This window comes from Heterodontus francisci, chromosome 3 (assembly GCF_036365525.1).
Source record: "Heterodontus francisci isolate sHetFra1 chromosome 3, sHetFra1.hap1, whole genome shotgun sequence".
NCBI classification, from domain to species: Eukaryota; Metazoa; Chordata; class Chondrichthyes; order Heterodontiformes; family Heterodontidae; genus Heterodontus; species Heterodontus francisci.
The window spans coordinates 70,951,562-70,979,146 of NC_090373.1; the positions used below are offsets into that span (position 1 = coordinate 70,951,562).

The following is a 27,585-nucleotide window of genomic DNA, read 5'->3' on the forward strand; positions in this document are numbered from 1 at the left end:
GCATGGATAGAAGATTGGCTAGTTAACAGGAAATAGAGAGTAGGCATAAATGGGTCATTTTCCGGTTGGCAAGAGTGGTGTGCCACAGGGATCTGTGCTGGGGCCTCAACTTTTTACAATTTATATAAATGACTTAGATGAAGGGACCGAAGGTATGGTTGCTAAATTTGTTGATGCCGCAAAGATAGTAGGAAAGTAACTTGTGAAGAGGACATAAGGGGGTTGCAAAGGGTGATAGATAGGTTAACTGAGTGGGCAAAGACATGGCAAATGGAGTATAATGTGAGAAAGTGGGAAATTGTCCACTTTGGCAGGAAGAATAAAAAAGCTTATTATCTAAATGGTGAGAGATTCCAGAGCTGAGATGCAGAGCGATTTGGGTGTCCTTAGGGCACGAATTACAAAAAGTTAGTATGCAGGTACTCGTTTATCGCGAGAGGAATTGAATACAAAAGTAGGGAGGTTATGCTTCAGCTATACAGGGCATTGGTGAGTCCACATCTGGAGTATTGTGTACAGTACTCATCTCCTTATTTAAAGGAAGGATGTAAATGTGTTGGAGGCAGTTCAGAGAAGGTTTACTAGACTAATACCTGGAACGTGCGGGCTGTCTTACAAGGAAAGATTGGACAGGCTAGGCTTGTATCCGCTGGAATTTAGAAGAGTAAGAGGCGACTTGATTGCAACATACAAGATCCTGAGGGGTCTTAACAGGGTGGATGTGGAAAGGATGTTTCCCTTTGTGGAAGAACTAGGGATCACTGTTTAAAAATAAGGGGTCGCCCATTTAAGACAGATGAGGAGAATTTTTTTCTCTTGAGGGTTGTGAGTCTTTGGAATTCTCTTCCTCCAAAGGCAGTGGAAGCAGTGTCTTTGAATATTTTTAAGGCAGAGGTAGATAAATTCTTGTTAAACAAAGGGGTGGAAGGTTATTGGAGGTAGGTGGAAATGTGGAGTAATCAGTTCAGCCATAAACTTATTGAACAGTGGAGCAGGCTCGAAGGGCCGAGTAGCCTACTCCTGCTCCTAATTCGTATGTTTGTAATCATGCCAGCTGCAACACAGCTCTACACACCTCTGCAAACCTATAGCTATTCTGCTATGGCAGGGACGTTACCCAAGTATACCAACACACAGTCACTGATATTCTGCCCCGATCTTTCAGGAGAACGTTGCACACAACATACAGGAAAGCCACAGGCTCAGCAGAGGACCAGCACCATCAGGAGATTGTCATGCCCAGCCCCCACCTGCCAAGAATGAGGCACATTAATTTTGCCATGAACATTGATTTTAAACTGTTAATGGAGAGAAGAAAGGACTTAATTAAAAAAATAAGTTGCCAGATCTTGGCTGGAAAGATATTTGTATATTAACAGACAGTGCTTGGAAAGGACAAAGGACCATTCCCTGACACATTCAACTCACAATGAACTTCTGATCACCAGACGTTGAAGGTGGGGGAGCTCGCATTCCAGGTTGACTTCGAAGATGGCCCAATACACAAACAGACATGGTCAAACCAGCTAGTCACATGACTAAAAAGCTGGGCAACCTGAGTTTTTAGAATTTATACACACAGTTTGGGCAGAAAGCAGAATGCTCCTGGACTGAGAAGATATCTTCGGGCTGGTTCGCCACAGCTTCTCTTGTCTGCCTGCTCCCATCTCTTTCTCAAGGTACTCCAAATCCACTGAAGACACATGAACCCCAAGAGAGAAAAGTCTCCTACAGAATCACAGAATAATACAGTGCAGAAGAGGCCCTTCGACCCATCGAGTCTGCACCGATGCATTAAAACACCTGACCTGTCTACCTAATCCCATTTGCCAGCACTTGGCCCATAGCCTTGAATGTTATGATGTGCCAAGTGCTCATCCAGGTACTTTTTAAAGGATGTGAGGCAACCTGCATCTACCACCCTCCCAGGCAGGGCATTCCAGACCGTCACCATCCTCTGGGTAAAAAAGTTCTTCCCCAAAGTTCTTCCCCTTAAACCTCCCGCCCCTCACCTTAAACCTGTGACCCCTCGTAACTGACCCTTCAACTAAGGGGAACAGCTGCTCCCTATCCACCCTGTCCATGCCCCTCATAATCTTGTACACCTCGATCAGGTCACCCTTCAGTCTTCTCTGCTCCAGTGAAAACAACCCAAGCCTATCCAACCTCTCCTCATAGCTTAAATGTTCCATCCCAGGCAACATCCTAGTGAATCGCCTCTGCACCCCCTCCAATGCAATCACATCCTTACTATAATGTGGCGACCAGAATTGCACACAGTACTCCAGCTGTGGCCTTACCAAAGTTCTGTACAACTCCAACATGACCTCACTGCTTTTGTAATCTTTGCCTCGATTGATAAAGGCAAATGTCCCATATGCCTTTTTCACCATCCTATTATCCTGCCCTTCTGCCTTCAGAGATCTATGGACAAACACGCCAAGGTCCCTTTGTTCCTCGGAACTTCCCAGTGTCAGGCCATTCATTGAATACTTCCGTGTCACATTACTCCTTCCAAAGTGTATCACCTCACACTTTTCAGCGTTAAATTCCATCTGCCACTTTTCTGCCCATTTGACCATTCCGTCTATATCTTCCTGTAACCTAAGACACTCCACCTCACTGTTAAGCATTCGGCCAATCTTTGTGTCATCCGCGAACTTACTGATCCTACCCCCCACATAGTCATCTATGTCGTTTATATAAATGACAAACAATAGGGGACCAAGCACAGATCCCTATGGTACACCACTGGACACTTCCAGTCACTAAAACAGCTGTCTGTCATCACTCTCTGTCTCCTGCAGCTAAGCCAATTTTGAATCCACCTTATCAAGTTACCCTGTATCCCATGTGCAATTGCTTTCTTGATAAGTCTCCCATGTGGGACCTTGTCAAAGGCTTTGCTGAAATCCATGTAAACTACATCAACTGCACTACCCTCATCTACACACACCTGGTCACATGCTCAAAAAATTCAATCAAATTTGTTCGGCATGACCTCCCTCTGACAAAGCCATGCTGACTATTCCTAATCAAATTTTGCCTCTCCAAGTGGTGATAGATTCTCTCCTTCAGAATTTTCTCCAATAGTTTCCCTACCACTGACATTAGACTCACTGGTCTGTAGTTCCCTGGCTTATCTCTACAACCTTTCTTAAATAGTGGGACCACATTAGCTGTTCTCCAGTCCACTGGCACCTCCCCCATGGCCAGAGAGGAATTAAAAATTAGGGTCAGAGCCCCTGCAATCTCCACCCTCGCCTCCCACAGCATCCTGGGACACAAATCGTCTGGACTGGGAGATTTGTCCACTTTTAAGCCTTCCAAAACCACCAATATCTTGTCACTCCCTATGACAATTTGCTCAAGAACCTCACAGTCTCTCGCTCTAAGTTCCATATCTACTTCCTCATTCTCTTGGGTGAAGACAGATGTGAAGTATTCATTCAATAACCTACCAATGTCCTCTGGCTCCACCCACAAATTTCCCCCTTGGTCCCTTATGGGTCCTACTCTTTCCCTGGTAATCCTCTTCCCATTGATATACTTATAGAATATCTTGGGATTTTCCCTACTTTTACCAGCCAGAGCTTTCTCATATCCCCTCTCTGCTCTCCTAATTGCTTTCTTAAGCTCCATCCTACACTTTCTGTACTCTACTAATGCTTCCATTGATTTGCTCTCCTTGTATTTGCTAAAAGCCTCTCATTTACTTCTCATCATACCCTGAAGGTTTCTGGTCATCCAGAAAACGTTTAAGAAGCGTATTAAGTCCCAGCGAAAAGCAAGATCTACCTACAATAAAGGACTCTACAGTGAGCTTGAAGAACTGTAACACAAAAAAAACCTCCTCAGATATTGCCTCAAACTTTTCCACTTTATTTTTTTCTGTTTTCTTTCTGTCTCTACCTGCACGTGTGTATCGCGTGTGCATGCTGGCGTGGGTGTGTCGTGTATCCGTGTGCAGTAACCAAATTAGAGTTTAAGTGTAATAAAATTTCACTTTTCTTCTTTAAACCTGAGAAAACCTGTTGTGCTGGTTTCTTTGCCTTCTAATTGAAAAGGGGTGAAAAAGGATTCACCAAGGGAGAGCGAAAACACGGTGTGTTCAAAATCAAACCCTGTTAGTAGGTGAAAGTGAAAAGGGAACCCTAGACTTCTTTCTCACTGGGTTGTAACAAGACGGTTTACAGAATAATGGGCACTAAATGCCAGAGGCAGTAGCACCCAGTGCTGCCAAGGCCACTGAGCATGATGGTAAGTTGCTCCCTTATGCACCTTCTCCACTCATTTCTCATCCTGAAAGGTGACATGAAATGGAAACTGCCGATGTAGTGACCAATGGAACTCCTGCTTTCCTCTCCACCCCTCCCTTCCCTTATGCTTTGGTGCTTTCACATGGTCAAGAACTGCCAACTGGCTAGCCACTGCAGCCTCATGAGGAAGAGTGAGAGCAACACCAGACCTCTGAGGAAGAAGCACCATCAGAGAGCTTACACTTGCACCTACAAGCTTAGCTACCGGCACAATGTGTACCTTGGAGATATGTGCAGCCACGATTTGCATGTAGTGAGTCACTGGACATGAGGGGGCTGCAGCCAGGTTGGGAGATAGGTCAGCTCATGTGCAAACTCCCCTTAGGGTGAGGTCACAGACTAGTTCCGCTACAGGGGACTTAGATGATGACCTTGTTGGGCAGCATTCAGGCTGATGTGATGTATACCAAGATGATAGGTGCATTGGCAGGCCTGCCAGACAACTTCCAGTCACTAGCTCAGAGCATGAAGGAATTCAGTTCCAACATGGCACAGGGCATCGCACAGACCTTGGAGCCCATCCTATTCACTGTGGAAGTAGTGAGCAGCTCCATGGCAGCACCGCCAGATCCAGCTATAATGGAGCCTCTGCTGGCTGCTGGCTCAGCTTCCACTGCATCAAAGGTAGAAAGCCAGCCCCCACCCACCTCCCGCCCCCAATACATCAATGCTGCAGTGGAAGCTCAGACAAAGGTCATGAGATTCCTGGCTGCTGGTATGCAGTCACAGATAGCTGCCATATAGGCACAGACAGCTGCCATTGTTAATGCAGATATCAGTACTCGACGGGGCATGTAGGTTCTAACAGCAATTTGTGGTCCAGCAGATTATGAGGGTTGCCAAGGTGCTGCCCTGTGGGAGTGGCAGTAGCACTATGGAGCATGAACTTGCAGTCTTCTCAACATAACAGCATTCATGCTCCCAGAACTGCCACTCTGCCAGTGCCCTTGCGGTCACCTCTCAGCCAATCAGTCCAAACTGCTGCTGCCCATACCAAGGTGTTGCAGTACAGAGTTGGGGCTTCATAGCCCAGAGCTGCTTAAGTCAGCCTGAAAGGCCATCTACAGTCTCCCCCATGAAAGTCAGCAGCCTTCCACCAGCCATGCTGCAGCTACTGGGGTAGCACTGCATAGGAGCACTAGGCCAGGCAAAGGCACCCACATCACAGACACTAAGGGGATGCACAAGGGTGATTTGTTCTGGGTTTTTTTGTATTAGTGATGTGTTGCTGAATAAAGTTATGAGTGAAGGTAATTGCTGTTGGCCATTATTGAATGACGTTGGCCAGGGGAATTCTGAAGGGGGAGTCTGATATGGATGTACTGTTAGGGAATGGCGTGTCCATGTTAGTATGGGTAAGTTCCTTTCAAATGAAGTGAAGCCTTACAATGTGGTCCCTCTCGTTTTGTCCAGTTGCACATGGTGGATGTTGTCTTATCCTCCTCCTCCTCCTCCTGGAGGTGGCCTCCAGGTTTCAGAAGGTAGTTGCTGGGCCCTCAGAAATGCTCGGTTGTGGACAATGCAGCCGACCACCACAAACATGGACACCTTCTCAGATGTGTACTGCAGAACAATCTAAGTAGCTAAAACTGTTGCTTGAGGAGGCTGATGGCTTACTCCACAGTGTTGCGGGTGCCTCCATGGATGTCATTGAAGGCTCTCTGACCTCGCATGGTGGGATAACGGAAGGAAATCATGCACCACATATGGAGGGGGTAGCCCTGGTCACTGAGCATCCATCCTCCACTGCATTTGAGGCCCGAAGACTGGCATAGGATAAAAGCATCGCGGGTGTTGCCAGTATAGCGGGCATTCACCAGAGATGAATTTTTGGTCTGGTCACACAACAGCTACACATTGACAGAGAGGTAGCCCTTGCAGTTGCTGTATCGCTCCCTGTTGATGTAGGGGGGAAGGAACCAGCAAAGCCACATGTCCTTTCATCCTGGTGCTCTCTCCTCAGGATGTAGTCCATTTTCCTCCCCGAGGCAACTATACATGGCAAACTACAATATGTTGATGTCGCCCATTCCACCTGAAAGGATCTGATGGGGTAAAACATAAGGGCGTCAATGACATTCATTGTCACAGGGACGGCCCTCCTTGTCCTGCTTTGAGGTTCCAAGTTGGTGTGAAGAAGATGGCACAACGTTGTGACGACCTCCTTTGTGAAGCATAGTCTCCTCAGGCACTGCTCCTGGCTCATTAGTAAGTAAGAATGGTGCTCCCGCAAGACCCCATCAGGGTAGGGCCTTCTATGGAGAGCCCTCCTTCCTTGCATAGCTTCCCCTCTCTGCCTCCTCCTCCTCTCCATTTCCTGCTCATGTTGGAGAGCAAGTGGAATAACAACTGGCCCCATTCCTATGCAAGGCACTGGTCTTTCCTCGCTTCAGCAAAAAACCTCCAATTTGTTCCCGCAATTCAGCACAGACATTCCACAAATTCTGCCTCAGCAAAAGTAAGTCAAAAGCACCTCAGCTGAACTTGTTGAGTGGCCCTTAAAATAATCCCAGGATAGGGTCCACCTTACTTCACAATGCCTGGTTTTTCAGAAGTCATTAATGAAGAAGCTGCCTGCACATACACTGACCAAATTTGCAATCCAGGAGTGGTATTTTATGCTTTCCCCTGTGGCCAGTCTGGAGGTGGGGAGGGAATTTAATTGGGCTGAATGGTGGTGGGTGGGAATTTTTCTGTCTCCACCCCAATTAAGCCCGTGGCGGGGTGACCTTCCCACCATGCCGCCAATTGAGGCCCTTTAGGGCAATTAATGCTCAGGTAAGGGCCTCTTCCTGCCAGTGCTGGTATTAATCCATGGCGGGCAGGCCTGTCACCACACAGGGAGCACAATATGCAAACCTGTGCGAGGTTGCTTGTGGTCTCCCAGAGGGCCCTTCATTCAAAGGCACTCATTGAGGGACCCGGCATCGGGAAGTGGGGGGCAGCTGAGAGCCATCCCCACCCTTGCTGCTGAGCCCCCCTATATTTCCCTCCTATGCGAAACCCCGCCTGTCATCATTCACCTCTGGCTTGGGTCGCTCCGCAATCCTGGGCCTCCGGTGGGTGTCATTCCAGCAGAAGCCACCATCTTTCCCAGTGGTGCTGCTGAGCAAAAGAGCAGCTGGCCTCTGATTGGCCAGAAGCTCTCGGCAGGAGGGACTTCCTGCCCCTGGAGTCCTGATCACAGGTAAGGCCCGCCGGTGACCTCTCAACTGCCTGATCGGCACGTAATACTGGTGGGCCTTCTCTTGCTGGCTCTCCAGCCAGTGGCCGAGACCTCCATCGCCTCCCTAAAATTCCTCCCGGCATTGCATCAGCCCATTCAGGTCACCATGTCAGGATACTGCCCATTCAAGGTCTTTGGGCTCACGCAGGAGATGCACATCCACGCACCATGCCAATTCATTAACACCACACAGGAAGTGGCCAGCGGCGCACCCTGCTCATGGAAATTTCCAGTAGGTCTCCGTAGCGCTGCTAGAAGCAACTGAATTTCAAGTTCATAGATTTTCTTTTTAAAAACCACATAAGAATGTATTTGAACCCTAAAAAAAATTGACGTTCGGAACTGTGACTGATGCAAACAGACAAATTTGTTTTTCAGATTTATGTGACCTTATTGGCGGAAATGAAGGCCGCTGCAACTAGGAGTGCACTGCACTGCTTTATTTTACTATCTACACAGCTAATGCATATTCTGAAAGGTTTATTTTAATTGCAATTCAATTTTAATTCTGGAGCTGTGCAAGCTGACTCCATGGGAGACCAAGTAGAGTGCGTGGGCACAGAAAATAGGAAACCGAAGCCAAAGCTTCTGTTATTTGCGTCACTGCAGGAGACAGGGCTGTTTGCCTGACAAATAGACAGAATTAATCTTTAATGTCTTGAAATCTGTCTCCAGCTTGACAGCCAAATCCAAGAGGAAAGGTGCTCCTGGTATATTCTGTTTTATGGATAGGTATCTGTTCAGAGAAAGAGGAATTGCAGGTAACACCACGGCAGAGATAAATCAGAATGAATCCAAATATAGATTACTGCCAAATTACAATGATTATTTTGTCTTAACTTACAAAATGCAAATGTTTTGGTGCAGGGCTCTGCATTCACTATTCTGATCGGCTCTAGCTATTGTCACTATTACGCTTTTCCATCAGAGAATGGCATTGGCTGCTCTGCTTCTAATTCACCTCTATACTCGTGGTGACAGAGTCACATTATATTTACAAGAATTATTGAAGTAAATTTGCAACGACGAAATCTGTGCACGAAATGGCGAAATTTACAATGTATATCATTGATCTCGTCATTGCAGGAAATTCCAAGCCACTATATTAAATGAGCATGGAGAATGTTGATGCAATTTTACAGAAATTTAGGAACAGAAAGAGGGCAGGTAAAATCACATGGAAATACTTTTAATAATTGGGTAGAAAAATATAAGCAGTAGACTCACATTCCTTTTTTCAGAAATGCCACAAAGTGGAAAGTTTTTTCTCTGAAGCCCAACCCAAAACCAATTCCTATAAATGTCCCCATTTGGAAGGAATGTCAACTCACTATTACTGGCACTTCCTGCCGACATTCTTTCTTTGAAAGGGAAGTAATGGGTGCCAGAACGCCGCGAGTGCACCATAACTATGCTCCTTAAAACAGATGGTTCCCCCCTTCCATCTTGCACCACTTCTGCTTTTCTTGATGGATAAAATTTTGGAGCTTAATAAAAGTGTTTTTATTTATTGAAGGCAGATTTCAAGGGCTGAATTTTCGTTCAGGGGTTGGGAACCCAACATGGGGGCTAGTTCCAGGTCCCGACCATATATAGCATTTGAGATACACGCCCACTGCTATTCTAAAATGGACAGCCAATTAAAGGCCAGGGAGGAGGTTCACTGTCTAATCAGGGATAGTGGGCAGGCTCCTGACACAAGAGGGCCAATGGGAGGCTCTCCAGCACTCTCAGATTGGCAGCCCCACCGGCAAAAGTGGCAGCTGCTGATCTGAAGAGGGTGAAGGAAAGTGGGAGAAGGCCAGAGAAATTTTTTGATTTTTAGAACAGCCATAGCTTCCCAGGTATGATCCTGGAGGGGCAACAATTTCAGGGGACAATCAGCATCTGCAGCTGTGGCCCAACGGCCATTACGGATGTGGGGGGGAGGATCCCCTAATGTGAACAATCACTGTTTCTCCACCCCCACCCCCCTGCCCTGAGCCCACCACATTGGAATGTGGACTGCCCGCACTGACGACTGGAAATACCAGTCGGCATGGGAAAGGGACCTTAATAGACCCATTAAATTAATTTGCAGAATTAGCACAGTGGCGCAGTGGTTAGCACCGCAGCCTCACAGCTCCAGTGACCTGGGTTCGGTTCTGGATACTGCCTGTGCGGAGTTTGCAAGTTCTCCCTGTGAGGGGGGGGGGGGGGGGGGGGGTGGGGAGTGGCAAGGACGGGAGGAAGTGGCTGAGGGAAGGCAGCGGGGAGAAGGCGGCAAGTTGACGGGTGCTGGAGGGAGCAGCAAAGAGAAGCACGATGGCAGGAGGGAGCGGGGTACTGTTGGGGGTGAGATGGAGGCAGCGATCTCACCATTGAGGGAGTTTGGGTTTAATTTGTTATTTGTGACAAATTGAGCAGTGTCATCTTTATTAGAGGCAGCTGCCTGAGACGTTGCAGAAAGTGTTGTTTCAGTGGTTGAGGCTGCATTTGTGCATATATCAGTACTGCACCACCTAGTGGTTGCAGTCAGCAAATGCAGTCTTTTGTTATTAGGTTTTTAACCCATTTGTGTTTTATTTGTCAAATAAACTGAGAGCAATGGGTTTTCTTGTAGGTTTAAAAGAGAATGTAATTGACACCTCTTAGCTTTGAGTGTATTCTTTTGTCCTTGCCAGACAGTTTGAATATACCTTTGGCGACCATTTTTAAAAGCACATTGCCCACCTTTTTAAAAAAGTCAATTTTTATAATTCTTCTGGTTGAGTTCTTGTGGTTTTAATCGCTGCACTTTGCGTGAGTGGCAAAGCAGTATCCCTGATAAAATGGTGTATCAAAGTCGTAAGCCACTTTCAGCGGATACTCTGCACAAGTGGAGCAAGCAATGGATTCAACTTTCCTCGTACATTATTTAGTCACATTCACCTAGAAATTATTGTTGGTGGTAACAGTTTTAAACTCTTAACGCATTTGTATAACAGTCTTTTGCCCATTATATTACTGGAGGAGTAAAACCATTTAAAAAGAAATAGATTAACAGTTGCTTTCAAGTGGCAAATAGAAAAATTCAGTATGAATGTGTTTAGCAGTTACACCCCATTATTGCCAACAGTAATTTCTAGATTCTGTTACGGTCAAGTGAGGAGGGGTTGACGGTCTTCTCTCTTTTCCCTCTCCTTGTTTGACCACAACAGGTTTAATTCTTTCTTAAAGTGGACCCTTCTCTCACCTTTACATGGTCCATCTCTGACACTTCCCTTCCCTTCCTCGACTTCTCTGTCTCCATCTCTGGGGATAGGTTGTCTACCAATATCCATTATAAGCCCACTGACTCCCACAGCTACCTCGACTACACTTCTTCACACCCTACCTCCTGTAAGGACTCCATTCCATTCTCCCAGTTTCTCCGTCTCCGACGCATCTGCTCTGATGATGCTACCTTCCATGACGGTGCTTCTGATATGACCTCCTTTTTCCTCAACCGAGGATTTCCCCCCACTGTGGTTGACAGGTCCCTCAACCGTGTCCGACCCATTCCCCGCACCTCTACCCTCACCCCTTCCCCTCCCTCCCAGAACCGTGACAGGGTTCCCCTTGTCCTCACTTTTCATCCCACCAGCCTCCATATCCAAAGGATCATCCTCCGCCATTTTCGCCACCTCCAGCGTGATGCCACTACCAGTCGCATCTTCCCCTCCCTTCCCCTGTCAGCATTCCGAAGGGATCGTTCCCTCCGCGACACCCTGGTCCACTCCTCCATTACCCCCACCACCTCGTCCCCGTCCCAGGGCACCTTCCCTTGCAATCGCAGGAGGTGTAATACCTGCCCATTTACCTCCTCTCTCCTCACTATCCCAGGCCCCAAACACTCCTTTCAGGTGAAGCAGCGATTTACTTGTACTTCTTTCAATGTAGTATACTGTATTCGCTGCTCACAGTGTGGTCTCCTCTACATTGGGGAGACCAAGCGCAGACTGGGTGACCGCTTTGCGGAACATCTCCGCTCAGTCCGCAAGCAGGACCCTGAGCTTCCGGTTGCTTGCCATTTCAACACTCCCCCCTGCTCTCATGCTCACATCTGTCCTGGGATTGCTGCAGTGTTCCAGTGAACATCAACGCAAGCTCGAGGAACAGCATCTCATCTACCGATTAGGCACACTACAGCCTGCCGGACTGAACATTGAGTTCAATAATTTCAAAGCATGACAGCCCCCCACTTTACTTTCATTTTTAGTTATTTTTTCTTCCTTTTTTTTTTACATTCCTTTTTACATTTTTTACAATCTTTTTTTGCATTTATTTCATTTCATCTTAGTTTGTTCAGTTTGCTTACCCGCTGTTTTTTTCAGGTTGTTTTTCTTCAGGTTTGCACTTGCTGCTGTTCAATATTCAGTATATTCACACCTAATCTGTACTAATGCTTTGTCTTTCAACACACCATTAACATATTGTTTGCCTTTGCTCCGTGACCTTTTGGTCAGCTATGTGGCCTGGTCCAATCTGCACCTTCTCCTTTGTTATCTCTTGCCCAACCCCCACCTCACTTGTTTATAATCTGTGACTTTTCTAATATTTGTCAGTTCCGAAGAAGGGTCACTGACCCGAAACGTTAACTCTGCTTCTCTTTCCACAGATGCTGCCAGACCTGCTGAGTGAATCCAGCATTTCGTGTTTTTGTGGCCAATTCAGTAGGTGTTTGATAGTTTGATATATTAGTTTCATGGGAACTGACGAAAGGTCACAGACCTGAAACATTAACTCTGTTGCTCTCCACAGTTGCTGCCAGACCTGTTGAGTATTTTCAGCATTTTCTGTTTCTCTTTCAGATTCCAGCATCTGCAGTATTTTGCTCTTGTATTAGAGGTTCCTGTTCAAAAAACTGAAAATAAATTGACCTTCGGGAGGTATGAAGCTTTGGTTTGATATATCAGGATTTTCTTCTTGCCTGGAGCAGATTGTTACAAATTATTGCTAATAGAGTCAGAGAGATACAGCACTGAAACAGGCCCTTTGGGCCACTGAGTCTGTGTCGACCATCAACCACCCATTTATATTAAGCCTACATTAATCCCATATTCCCTACCACATCCCCACCTTCCCTCAATTCTCCTACCACCTACCTACACTAGGGGCAATTTACAATGGCCAATTTACCTATCAACCTGCAAGTCCTTGGCTATGAGAGGAAACCGGAGCACCCAGCGGAAACCCACGCGGTCACAGGGAGAACTTGCAAACTCCACACAGGCAGTACCCAGAATCAAACCCAGGTCGCTGGAGCTGTGAGGCTGCGGTGCTAACCACTGCGCCGCCCACACAGTGCTTGGTTAGAGAGTAATTGCAAATGGTGAGAATTAATGTGAAAACGCTCGAGTGCATTTGTTGTACGGCTGTGACAAGCTTTCATAGAATCATAGAATAATACAACACAGAAAGAGGCCATTTGGCCCATCAGGCATGCTCCACTCCCCTGCTATTTCTCATACCCCTTTAAATTTTTCCTCTTCAAGTACTTATACAATTCTCTTTTGAAAGTTACTATTGAATCTGCTTCCACCACCCTTTCAGGCAGTGCATTCCAGATCATAACAATTCGTTATGATTTTTCTTTTTCCTCAGATCACCTCTTTTTGTCAAATCTGTGTCCTCTGGTTACTAGCCATTTTGCTACTGAAAAGTTTCTCTTTATTCACTCGTTCAAAACCCTTCATAATTTTGAACACTTTCATCAAATCTCCTCTTGACCTTCTCTGCTGTAAGGAGAACAATCCCAGCTTCTCTGGTTTCTCCACATAACTGATTTGTGATTCTGATGTCATAGGAAACTCACAGCACAAAGTGGAATGATTTTTTTCCCAGCTGCCAGTGGATTCCAGGAAAATAGTTCTGGTCAAGTGTTACGAAATGAATTCTATATTCCACATATGTGAGATGACCATAATTTATCACATGATGTTACTGTCCATATATAAACCATTTATTGAAGAGACAGAACAATTTCTTCAGCAACACTATGTGAGCCATTAAATTATTCACAACGTGTATTTTTGCCTTTCACTGGAGTGAAAAAACAGTTCATTAGGCAGTGAAATTATTGTTCCTTCTCACAAAATAAACATTAAGGTATTGAGATGGCAAATTACTAGGATAAACTGTTTACAGAGACACAGTTGGATTCACTAATGATTCCCAGCATGCGCATTTTCATAAGGTACACAGAAGCAAAAGAAACACAAATTTACTAAAAAGTTACAAAAATCTTTCATTCCTTAAGTTACTGAGATGACAATTCAGTACAAATGGAATCCAGGGACAGGTCTTAGAAAGCTTTATTTTAGAAGGAACAAGTGCAGCACTTTTAAATTTCAGACAGATAGCATGCTGTTATCAAATTAGGTCAAGCATAGTTGAGTTTCCTTTTTTTTTGAAGAAAGTTTTGCCCCTGTAATTTTCCTCCTCTTTCTCTCTGAAGAAACAGCTTGAGAGGGATCGTAGCCTGGGAGGAGGGTATGGAGATAGGGAGAGGTGAAAACATGATGGAATTTAAATGCATGAATTAAAAATTTGAGGCACTGGGGGACAAAGACCAAGGTCAACGAGGGTGGCAATGATGGGCACGTGGGTCTTTGTGTGGGTCAGAATACGAATGGCAGAGTTCTGGATGACTAAAGTTTACAGAGTGGAGGTTTCAAGGGCAGGAGAGCATTGGAATAGTTAAGTCTGAAGGTGATAAAAAAGGAATGTCAAGGCAGCTCATCCGACCAAGGAGGATGCCATGGAGCCAGGATCCAAGGTAGGTTGTCGATGCCTCGCCGAGGGAATCGGGCGTGCCCCGGCAAGGCAAGGGTGGTCATTTGTGGGAGGCGTCTTGGGTGCAGGGGGTGGGTTGGGAGGTGGGGGCAGCCCTCAATCGGGCACTCTGTGCCCGACTGCCATGGCACTCCCCTGGCGCATGGAAAGGCCGGTAGCTATCACTGGGCGGCCTTTCACGTTGCCAGCACCCTCGCTTGCCACAGGTAAAATATCCGTGGAGGTGGGCGAGGGTCCTTAAGTAGCCACTTAAGGGCCTTGATTGGCCTCGAGCGGGCAGGTCATTCTCCCCCCCCCCCCCCCCCCCGCCGTAAAATTGGCAGGAGCAGGGCGGGAAGGCCTCCCGGAGCCTCCTGCTCAATTTTACCCCCCATCTGCCCCCATGCCACCATCCGACCCGCTGGGGGTTGAAAAATTCAGCCCATTTTAGAAGAACTAGGATAGGCAAAGGCATTCAGAAACCAGGAACTAACGGTATGCCCAAAGGGAATTAGTCCACCTTAAACATTCACTCCACCATCAGCGCACAATAGCAGCAGTGTTCCATCTACAGGATGCACTGCAGCAACTCACCAAGATTCTTCAACAGCACCTTCCAAACCCACAACCTCTACCACTTAGAAGAACAAGGGCAGCCGACACATGGGAAAACCACTAGCTGCAAGTTTCCCCCCGAAGTCGCACACTATCCTGACTTGGAATTATTTCACTGTTGCTTCACTGACAGTGGGTCAAAATCCTGAAACTCCCTCCCTAACAGCACTCTGGTTGTTATACCACATGGATTGTGCAATTTAAGAAGGCAGCTCGCCATCACCTGCCTAATGGCAATTAGGGATGGTCAATAAATGCTGTCCTTGCCAGCGACACTCAAATCCCAAGAACAAATATAAAAAAGATTTTAAATGAGCAAAATCTACTTTACTACCAGTCAAACATGTTTCTTATTGACTTTTAAACATTAGCTAATTTTTATGAAATCTCCAAAAACACCAATCCCCAGAAGAAATAATGCAGTAAGTAACCTGTAAGTAATTCATAATTCCTTTATTAGTGCTAGTGGGGGGAGGGTCCTTTATTCCATTTAGCGTCATGTTCAGCTGTGCGAGGTTAAGACAGGGCATTGGCTGGAGTGTTGAGATTGAAAATGCCAGTGTTGGCATCACATCAAAAAATAACTGTAAAATAAAAGCAGTTACGGGTTTTAAAAGTCTGTTGATGGCAGATCAGTGGAAAGGATTGTGGGAAGTATGGTGCTCTACAATTCTGAGTTCCTCGAAGAATAAGTCAGGTTGGATGATGATATTTTGGGTCTCAATTCCAATGAAGCTATGACTGAGATTCACCTGCACTGAAGTTCACTACACCACATTACAGGAAGGAGGAGGAACATAAGCTTGGGTATAATTCGAGCTTAGAAAAACTGGAAGGGAATGCTCTGAGAAGCAATTGAATCAAGAGTATTAATAAAATAAAGAGATGAGAAAGGTAGAAAGAGAGAGACCAAGAGAGAGAAAAAGGAAAAGAGAAAAGTAAAGGAGAGAGAAGTGGTAGTTAGAGGGAGGGAGAGAGAGAGAGAGAGAGAGAGAGAGAGATGCAACATTAGAGGTCACTTTGAGATATGTGCCCCAGCTAAATCCACTAACGTTCATTTTATTGTACTAATATTCTTTCTTTTGGGCCTCCTTATCTCGAGAGACAATGGATACGCGCCTGGAGGTGGTACTAATATAGCCCAAGAAATGGTTAGCTTCTACCTCTGTAGCATCTGCCCCTCTCAAATGGCTGAATATGTGATTCCTGTAAATTAAAACTTATTTTTAAAAAGTACCTGCCAACTTATCTAGATGTGTCTTGTAATTATCTTTGGCTACACCACCATTCGCATTTAAAGGAAAAATATTAAGAATGGCTTCAATAGTAAATTATTCAGCATAAGCAGCCCATCCCAAGGTTTAAACAAAAAGACTGTAAATAAATGTTTAATAAATAATCTATCCTCAAAATTTTCTAGTGAAAAGTATTCATTTCTTTTTAATACCAAAGAATGGTTTTTTGTCAAAGGAGAGTTGTGTTCTCTCTTCCTTGAGATTAGTAAAGAATCTTTACATTTAAAACCCAATCACATCCTGAGGAGGCTCTTTTCAGTTCAGTGTCACTGATGTATGCATATTCAATGCATATTTTCTTCCTTGGTATTTGAGAGCAAACAGATAGAATTCCTTCTTTATAATCCTGGGCCCTAGATATTGTGTGTTTGCCCATGGGAGAGAATCTTTACAAGGCTGATATGGTGCCAGAAGAAATACTACAATATCTCATCAGCAAATGCTAAAATTATGCAAGAATATCTTATATACATAAACTGAATGCTTGTTGTGCAATTCTTGCAACTGTAACATAATGCCAAATTGTGGGAATATGCAATAACTGACCTAAACAAGACTGATTTATTATAATTTTCATATTATATCCCTGTTGTGAGACTATCCTTATTCTGCTTGGCTTCTAGGGTCTTTTTTTAAAAAGTGGGGATTTAGTTGGTCCCACTTTTGCTGCATCAATGGTGACAAATTTTTTCTCTTGAACCAATTATATATTTTATATTTCTATTTTCATGTACAAAGCTTTAACAGTGCATCAAGTTTAAATTTACCAGGTATGCAGACTCCCATAAAGAATTCTTTCATTATTGCTCCAGTGAAGGAGAAGGCCACAGCAGTGACAATTTCATCACCCAGCAATGCAACACTGCAAAACATTTAATTACCTTATCAGGTCAGGCAAGATAGATCTGGCCACAGCTTTGAAGAATGCACTTTCAACCAGTACAAATTTCAAGGTGGGGTGGTAGACCTCTCGGTAGTGATAGCATTCATATCTTTGTGTCAAAAGGTGAAGAGTTCACTGTGTCAAAATATTTCATGACCCTACCAAGTTGTAGCATGTGGGGACCCCCGCAGCCTTCACCTGGAAGTGTTGCTTCATTTGGAGTCTTGCATGCATGCACTCAATTAAAAGCAAGTAATACACGGTATTTAACTGTCTAGTTGACTTGCCATTAACCCCCACTATGATCTACTCGCTGACTCCTGGTTTGATTGCATGTCATGGAAACTGAAATGCACACACTTTTTTTTGGATTGTTATTAAAAAGATTAAAGAAGCTTATAACGAGAGAGAGAGAGAGAGAGAGAGAGAGAGAGACTGGCTGCATGGCAGGCCCACACCCAACCTCCACACTCTCTGTATACAGTATAAGGAAGAAGCTTCAGTGGAACAAAAATTCTACAACTGGTGGCACGTCAGCTCTGTCAAATTACTAACCATGCAGTGAAGACAAAATATACCCTTCTCTTTCCAAGAGTTTCCCAGAAGGAGCTGAGCAAACGATGGATCGTTAAATAGTTAGCACATTTGTGTGATGTATAAAGTACTGGTTGTGCTCTATGTTACCTTGGATATGGCTTTACTCCTACGAAATATTTTATTTGTGAGGAAACCTGAACAGTAGTTTAACCTCTACAAAGCAGTGCATTATAAATATTTTGTCTGCTGAATTGCCAAGAGATAGAGTGGACATTCTATGCGTTAACCATGATTATGGCTAATTTTTAGACCTGAGCTATGCTAACTCAGTGCAGCACACAGTAAATGGTAATTTTAACCTAACCCCATTTGGTTTGAAATCAATGGAGAATTGGACAGGGTGTAAACCAACAACCGATCTGATTCTGTCAATTTCCCATCAAACGAGTAGGTTAAACTGACCCCCATGGGTTCTCACAAGATTTGCAATCAAGCCATTCACACAGAAAAAGGTATTGGCAAATTTTAAATTATAATATTTCATTTAGTTCAGCTTAACTCTTCCAATCATAAAGAACGTACACTTCCCTATCTCAGCATTCAGCTGTTCCTCAATAACTCCCTGGTTTTTCATTCCTATTTGGAAGGCCATCCTGCATATTGATCACTTGGTGTGAAAATGTTCCCGACATCAGGGCGCTAAAGAGAACTATTAGCAATAATTAGGATTTAACTAAATTCAGAATGGTGAGGATATTTGACACATTAGTTAATGAAATAATTTTTTTAAGTTTCAAGAATTTGCTTGCCAAACTATATTTGAATTATTTTGCTTAGCAGTAAACCATAGTTCATAATATTGGATTGGAAACAGCAAAGCAATGTTAAATGTTATACAATTATTCAATATTACTATAAATTATAAGTTAATAAATTAGAACTAAATGCTTAAAATTTTAAAACGTATTTAACTAAATGACCACCCTGCTTTAAATAAATTACATTTTTGCTTTTTTTTTTGGAACATAAAACCTAGTGATTTCCCTCTGCAGCATTTTATTTTCTCTTTCTTAAATTAAACATTTATGCCATTGTTTCTTATTAATATACTTGAACCATATTATCCAAGTTCTTCCTTCAGATTTTAGAATAATCAAGTCTATGGTCTTGAAGGCAATAGGGATGTGATTGCAAGCTCCATCACATTAACGTCACAGACTATTCTCCCAAAAACTAATGTAAAGACAGATACCTTGTCAAGTTTTAATTTCTATTGACTTTAACCCAGATGGGTTGGGTTAAAATTACACCCCATATTTTTCAATTCAGTATTATGCTGAGTTAGCATAGCCTAGGTCTCTGTTAGCAACACAAATAAAGACTGCAAAGGATAAAGTTAGGTCAAGATTAATAGTTTAGACTTGGAACAGCCTGACACTTGGAAAATTAAAAATCAATTCACAGCTATTAAAAAGCTTACTTTCAGTAGTTATGACAACTAAATTACATAGATTATTCCACTGCCTATATCATCTTACAGTGCAATATTTCAACCCTGTTTTATGCTATTAATGCTCATTTTGCTGTAAATTCACAGTGGTGCTCAATGATCTAATCAGGTCAGGAAGATCTGACCAATCAGGCCTATTGTTGTAATAAAGTGACATCACAATTTCTATCAGTGTTGGGATATCCCTCTTCTCAGAGTTCCTCTGCTTTGTCTCATTTTACGTCAAATGAAAATACTCCTAAATTCCATAGCCAGACAGGCTACAAATGCAAAAAATGTGGAAGCAGTGAAAGAGGAAGACAAGTTAACACATCATACTGACTTCTACATACATCACCATCTGTTCCCTGTCTAATGCTATTGTGGGAAAACCATCACAAATGCCAGAATTTTACGTTGCCAGCACCGTAATCAGCGGCGCTCGTACAAAATGGCGGCCTGCACGCGGGAGCTTTATTCCTCAGAGCCACCAAGATATTAAATGCAGCGACTCATTTATCATAGGGCTCACCATAGGGTGGCACAGTAGCCCAGTGGTTAGCACCGCAGCCTCACAGCTCCAGGGACCCAGGTTCAATTCTGGGTACTGCCTGTGCAGAGTTTGCAAGTTCTCCCTGTGACCGCGTGGGTTTTCGCCAGGTGCTCCAGTTTCCTCCCATAGCCAAAGACTTGCAGGTGATAGGTAAATTGGCCGTTGTAAATTGCCCCTAGTGTAAGTAGGTGGTAGGGAATATGGGATTACTGTAGGGTTAGTATAAATGGGTGGTTGTTGGTCGGCACAGACTCGGTGGGCCGAAAGGGCCTGTTTCAGTGCTGTATCTCTAAATAAAAATTTACATGGCCGGTGCAGACAGCCCCCGCCCCCCCCCCTTGATTACATGGAGGAGTGGGCACTCTGTCCCCAGCAACTGCGTCCGGAGCCATTGCGCAGGCACCAACGTCATTTTTAAAGGGCTTCCAGCCCTTCAATTTACTTTAACTTTTTAAAGAAACACGAGTGGAAAAAATTAGATAAGGTTATCCCAACCCTCTTCCACCCCCCCCCCTCAACGACCATCAGATTTATTACTGTCTTCTCCCCCGCAAAAAAAACTTACCCTGAAAGGGTCCCGCCCTTTCCCCACCCCCCCATAAAACTTCATAAACTATGAACTTTACCCCTTCCCACCGCCCACTAGACCAATCAAAAATGTTTGATCCAATTCCCCCGCCCTGAAAACCTACCTGCTCCTCCTTCCCCACCAGTGTTCCACCTCAGATCTCCAAATGGAGATCCCAAGGTGCGGGAGTGCTGGCCACCACCACCAATATGGCACCAGGATCGACATTGGGTGTGGGTTAATATTTAATTCAATCATTTAAATACATTTACATATTTAAATTTTGATACTGCCGCTAAGCAGGGAGGGCTGCCATGAGGCTTCGCCACCGCTGGCAATATGGCGCCGGGCCTTCCCGGCATCAACACCCGTGGCGAGCCTCTCCCGAGCCATTTTCCGGGCCCGCCTGTCACGACCCCTAATGTTGGGGGTCAGGAAAAATCTAGCTCCAAGAAAGAAGATTTCAATTTATGTAATGAGCTGGATTTTATTCTGGTGACAGGGGTTCCAGTCGTGGGCCAGAAGGCGAGGGCTGGTGGGGCGGGGAGGGGGGTTGTGATTGGAGACCCCACCTCAGCACTCTGTCGGACCCCATTGCTATCACACAACCAAAGCTGCACGCCATTGGAGCCAGGTCCCTTTTAGGGACAAGCTCCCGCCTCCAAAGGTGCTGGCCAATCGGAAGGACAGCAGCTCTGCAGTACCAGCAGTACCACTGGGAGTGATGGCCACTTCCGGTACTGCAGGAGGTCCCACAGAACCAAAGAATGGAGGAGACCCTGGGAGAGGTGAGTGAGGTCAGCGTCACTAGGGCCTGACTGAATGGGGATGGGGGAGGCGGTGTTTAGTGAGGGTTGGGGAGTCTTCTTTGGGGGTGCAGTCATTACCAATGGAGGGAGGGGAGCCTGGATTGCCCTAAAGTAGAGACCGCCCGACCCCACTAGGGGGGTCTTTACCTGGCAGCATCTCCCCATGGCAGCGGACCCTTCCGCCTTCAACAAAATTCAAGTGGAGATGGGAAGAGGCCCTTAAGTGGCCATTAATTGGCCAGTTAAGGCCCTCAATTGGCCTGGGACAGCAAGGCCATCCTCGGCCTTTCCAGCCCTGCATAAAATGGCAGGGTACTCGGGCGACATCAGGAGCGGCATCCCCTGCCATTTTGTTTGCCCCCCCACCTCTGTGTCCATCTCCAAGGGCAACACAAATTCCTGCCCAATGCCTTTAACGACCTCTGGATGTCCCAAAGCTAATGAAGTACTTTTGAACTGTAGTTACTGTTGCAATGTAGGAAATAAGGCAGCCGATTTGCACACTGCAAGGTACCACAAATAGCAATGAGACAATGGCCAGATAATCTGTCTTTTAGTGATGTTGGTTGAAGGATGAATAATGGCAAGGATACCAGGATGAACTCCACCGCTCTTTCTTAAAATAGTGCTATGAAATCTTTTACGTCCACTTGAGAGGGCAGATGAGTCCTCGATTTAATATCTAACCAAAAGGTGACACCTCAGACAGTGCAGCACTTCCTCAGTATGCACTGGAATCTCAGCCTAGATCACGTGCTCAAGTTTCTGGAGTGAGATTTAAATTCTGACTCAGAGGTGAGAGTGCTACCAACTGAACCACCACAGACGAATACTAGGAAAAGGCCAACAATCACCTTAATCATGGAAAATAGGAATGGGTAATAAATGTGTCCTTGGCAGTATTGCCCATATCCAGAGGTCAAATAAAAAAAAATCCACCAGCATATTCAGTCAACAAAAATCTTGTAAACAAGGATAGCAAAATGCACACAGACATTTCAACCATAAAACTGAAATTCAAACTAATTTAATTGACGATAGTTACCTTTGAAAGCGTTGGGAAGTACCCATCATTCTAGGTGCTACAATTGCCCAGTACCAAAATAACTGACCAGTAAGCAGGATTAATTCCTTCAATATGTTAAACTTATACAGAAAACTCATTTCCATTTCATGGCTGAATTTTCAATCACTCGTGGGGGCAAGCTCGGGTGTGGGCAGGCCTGGAATTGCACATTTGGAAGGTGTCACTAGTTCCCAATTAAATTTTCAGAGATTGCGGGGGTGGAGGGGGTAGCTGGCAACCTTCATGCCTCCAATTAATTGCTTTTTGAGCTTGTTGTGGAGCTCATTAGGAATATGGGGAGCATGGAGAACACGGAGGATCCAGGACACATTTGAGCATAGCTGTCAGGAACACAGCAGGGAGCCACGAGTGCTCATGACTGCAGTGTGAAAAAGTTGTATAAAAGAGGTGATTTCAACTCAGTTGCTCATGCAGTGGCCATTTATAGAGTTGCCATCGCTAGAGTTGAGAGGCTTGATTTTGTAAAAAGTGTGTGTTTGGACTCAAGAGGAACATGAGGCTGCTGGCATTCATGGCCAACTCTAGCTATGCCTGTTTGGGCTGGCTCACTGCAGCTCTTCTTCCAGATGGAGGAAAGAGTACACCTCTTCTATCTGACACAGTCTTGATCAGGGCTTCAGGGAGGCAACAGAAAAACATAGGCTGCCTGCCCAAACCACCGCAGGCCCTCTGCTCTCCCTGCTTATCCATTTCCAGTATGGCTGCTCTTTGCCTTGTAAATTATTCCCCCGTGTTTATCTCCCACCTCCTGCCTATGCCCGACGCCCCTGATTTGGCTCCAAGCCAATTAGTGGCTGACAATTTGAAAATTGCGTTGCGTCACTGACACGGTGCAGGTTGGGACCCGAAAATGTTCCTATCATCAGGTTCCCGATTCCGGAATGAAAATTCGGGCCCATATTTCTCCAGCTTCGCAAAATCTGGAGAGACTCCTTTTAGTCCAAAGTGTCACATGCTGAAATGCTCTATCATTTGAAAGCAAATCCAAGCTGTCCATTCCCCAATTTCTTCTTTAATCTTTGGCACAGGCTTTTTTAAAAAAAACTTGTTGGCCCCAAAATTCAGAGTCTCACGTTCTGCCTCTGTATGGGTACACTTGGCCAGTAGTCTTGCCACTGATCCACTCAGAAATCTTGGGATTAGCTTATAAAAATATTGCTGGGAGGGCCAAAGGTGCATGTCCCACCTTCAACTGGCTACTTATACCAGGAGGCCCAGAAAATATGTGGGGCAGCGAAGGTGCGGAGAAAGCATTTGAAAGTGCAGCATGCAAGATTTAAAGCTGAACTGCTCTTAAATCAAAACCGACATGTAGCTATTTGAAGTTAAGGATCAAAAAAGGAACCAATAAGAAAAAAGCTTCAAACTTCTCAGAGAATGACAAATAGCTTAAACAAAACTGGAGAGCAGTAGAAAAGTAGGAATAGATGAGAAGAGACTTGCAAATACAGCAAGCAAGATGACATGAAAGGAAGTGACACGCAGGTTAATGACTGACAGCTGCTAACCACCTCCCCCCATGGGGACTCCCTAGTGCTGAATGCGCTTTAATGATTCCACATGGTAAACAACGTTGAAGTGTCATGTTGGCTAGCTGTCATTCATGTACAATTTGTATGTTTTAGACATTAGACCTATATTTATGCTATCAATGCATTTACAAATGCATTACCTTTTGCACTAAGTGACCTGAAATGACACATGCACATGATCAACTTCAATCTAATGCATTCAGAATTACAGTTGGAATTTAAATGAATGTAAAATTGGCGTGTCCTCTTTATGTCTGAAATTCTGACTGCCTCCTCCCCTCCCCCCAGGATACATTTATGTCACGCCAAATTATTGGAACTTTGGGACCATTGCATTTTAAGTGCCATTGTCATCAAAATCTGTCTTTTAAAACTAATGTTGGCTGGTTCTGATTTTTCATAGATTTCTGATTTTAGTACAAAGACCATTGGGAAACCAACTTTGGTTATTTCTCTTTTTTTTTTTTCTTTTTGGGCCTCCTTATCTCGAGAGACACTGGATACGCGCCTGGAGGTGGTCAGTGGTTTGTGAAGCAGCGCCTGGAGTGGCTATAAAGGCCAATTCTGGAGTGACAGGCTCTTCCACAGGTGCTGCAGAGAAATTTGTTTGTTGGGGCTGTTGCACAGTTGGCTCTCCCCTTGCGCCTCTGTCTTTTTTCCTGCCAACTACTAAGTCTCTTCGACTCGCCACAATTTAGCCCTGTCTTTAAGGCTGCCCGCCAGCTCTGGCGAATGCTGGCAACTGACTCCCACGACTTGTGATCAATGTCACACGATTTCATGTCGCGTTTGCAGACGTCTTTATAACGGAGACATGGACGGCCGGTGGGTCTGATACCAGTGGCGAGCTCGCTGTACAATGTGTCTTTGGGGATCCTGCCATCTTCCATGCGGCTCACATGGCCAAGCCATCTCAAGCGCCGCTGACTCAGTAGTGTGTATAAGCTGGGGATGTTGGCCGCTTCAAGGACTTCTGTGTTGGAGATATAGTCCTGCCACCTGATGCCAAGTATTCTCCGAAGGCAGCGAAGATGGAATGAATTGAGACGTCGCTCTTGGCTGGCATACGTTGTCCAGGCCTCGCTGCCGTAGAGCAAGGTACTGAGGACACAGGCCTGATACACTCGGACTTTTGTGTTCCGTGTCAGTGCGCCATTTTCCCACACTCTCTTGGCCAGTCTGAACATAGCAGTGGAAGCCTTACCCATGCGCTTGTTGATTTCTGCATCTAGAGACAGGTTACTGGTGATAGTTGAGCCTAGGTAGGTGAACTCTTGAACCACTTCCAGAGCGTGGTCGCCAATATTGATGGATGGAGCATTTCTGACATCCTGCCCCATGATGTTCGTTTTCTTGAGGCTGATGGTTAGGCCAAATTCATTGCAGGCAGACGCAAACCTGTCGATGAGACTCTGCAGGCATTCTTCAGTGTGAGATGTTAAAGCAGCATCGTCAGCAAAGAGGAGTTCTCTGATGAGGACTTTCCGTACTTTGGACTTCGCTCTTAGACGGGCAAGGTTGAACAACCTGCCCCCTGATCTTGTGTGGAGGAAAATTCCTTCTTCAGAGGATTTGAACGCATGTGAAAGCAGCAGGGAGAAGAAAATCCCAAAAAGTGTGGGTGGTTATTTAGAGATAGTGAAATTACTCTGTTTACATACAAATACTTAATGCATTCCAATGACATTCCTTTTTGATAGAGGCCTCTGTTAACAGAAGCTTCAACCCATTTAAAATAAATAGATTGATACCTCCATTAAAATGGTGGATAAAGGAACTTCACATGAATATGTTAAGCAATGTACACTAATATACAAGTGTGTACAAGTGTGGCTTGCAATTTCCTGAAATGGCACAAAGGACAAGTTAAGTAGAAACCGATGTTGATCTGACAGTTGGCGAGTTACACAGAAATTTCTTTAGAATCGCACTCTCATATGCCAGAAGGTAAAAGCCAGCTTAAAACAAGCAGAAATCAGTGTAAACAATTGCGGCCTGAGTTTTTGTTAACTGCATGCAATGTGAAAATACAAACCAGTGTATAATACAGGACATTTTCAAACATATCCCACCTTAGAAGTTGTTGTTGTGGAAGGAACAGAGCTGGCCATTAAACTTGTCATCATCTCATTGCTTGTTGTAGTGCAGACAGGTGTGACTGGAGTTAAGAGACGAGAGGGAACAATTGGAAGTGGCAGAAGACCAGGTCTGTTAGTGATGTTGTTACTGTTGGCAATGCCACTGCTACAGTTGGTATTATTTACATTGCTGCAGCTGGTGTTTCGCTCCCGCCAGTCCCACCCAATGCGATAATCTCTCTCATAACGGCTGTGATGCCGTGACATCTCCAAAGTGCACTCTTCTTTTCAACGGAAGTCAACAGGATCTGGAATTTAAATATTTTAATATTAATGGATAGTAACATATTTATCATTAAAAAAAACCTTTTGTTTGCAAATTAGTTTGTAGTTTATACAGCTTGCCAATGTACAAGCGATTAAGCCAGAACAACTGAATCATATTACATTTACTGCTAATGCATCATGCATAGAAGATCATCATCTTATTCTGATGATTGTTTATTTCAGTGTTAAAACTATCCTGAAAATATGAAATATTCTAACAGTACTGTGCAAATGATCAGCTTTCCACCTTGCTGAATAAATACAAAAGAAATATAACACCTTTATGAGCAATTTTCTTAAATCGTACTACTAACGTTACACATTATGTGAAGTGAGTGGGGCCAAAGTGTCAACATTAGTAGATTTAGCATTAGAATACATTAATAATCTTAGAAGAAACACTGTAGTTGTGAGGGACCCTTTGGCCAGATGGGATATTTGACCATTATTCTAGGATTGTACAACTCACTACTTAATTGCCTCAAACAGCCTGTGTAAACATGCTGTCCTTGCTTCACGAAGAGATAAAGGGAAATTAGAGACTAGACAAGCAACAATAAACCACGGGAACTAGCAGCGTCAAGGTTGGAGGCTGAGATAACAGGAAACATTTGTTGGGGGCCATACAACCCAGTTCATTGATCAAGTCAGATCAGAAGGTCAGAAGCTAGGTATCCTGCGGCGAGTTGTCCCTCCCTAATTGCCATTGAAAAGGTGGTGATGAGCTGCCTTCTTGAACTGCTGCAGTCCATGTGAGGTAGGGACACCCACAATGCTGTTTGGAAGGGAGTTCCAGGATTTTGACCCAGCGACAGTGAAGGAGCAGCGATATAGTTCCAAGTCAGGATGGTGTGTGGCTTGGAAGGGAACTTGCAGGTGGTGCTCCCATGCATCTGCTGCCCTTGCCCTTCTAGGTGGTAGTGGTCACGGGTTTGGAAGGTGTTGCCTAAGGAGCCTTGGTGCATTGCTGCAGTGCATCTTGTAGATGGTACACACTGCTGCCACTGTGCATCGGTGGTGGAGGGAGTGAATGTTTGTAGATGGGTGCCAATCAAGCGGGCTGCTTTGTCCTGTACAGTATGAAGCTTCTTGAGTGTTGTTGGAGCTGCACTCATCCAGGCAAGTGGAGAGTCTTCCATCACACTCCTGACTTGTGCCTTGTCGATGGTGGACAAGCTTTGGGGAGTTAGGAGGTCAGTTACTCACCGCAGTATTCCCAGCCTCTGACCTGCTCTTGTAGCCCCAATATATATGTGGCAACTCCAGTTCAGTTTCTGGTTAATGGTAACCTCCAGGATGTTGATAGTGGTGGTTTCAGTGATGGTAATGCCATTGAACATCAAGGGCAGGTGGTTAGATTCTCTCTTGTTTGAGATGGTCATTGCCTGGCACTTGTGTGGCAAGAATGTTACTTGTCATTTATCAGCCCAAGCCTGGATGTTGTCCAGGACTTGCTGCATATGGACATGAGCTGCTTCAGTATCTGAGCAGTT

At 44.8% G+C, this 27,585-nt stretch overlaps 1 protein-coding gene across 3 annotated transcripts in view; it reads right to left on the minus strand.

Annotated features, from left to right (window-relative positions):
* LOC137357118 (kelch-like protein 29) overlaps positions 1 to 27,585 on the minus strand; it is a 544,808-nt gene that overhangs the window by 322,279 nt on the left and 194,944 nt on the right. For all 3 annotated transcript variants that reach the window (XM_068023180.1, XM_068023165.1, XM_068023173.1), the window contains exon 2: positions 25,760 to 26,073. In XM_068023180.1, coding sequence (XP_067879281.1) covers positions 25,760 to 26,032 — 273 coding nt within the window. In that variant the 5' untranslated portion in view covers positions 26,033 to 26,073. The remainder of the gene's footprint in view (positions 1 to 25,759; positions 26,074 to 27,585) is intronic.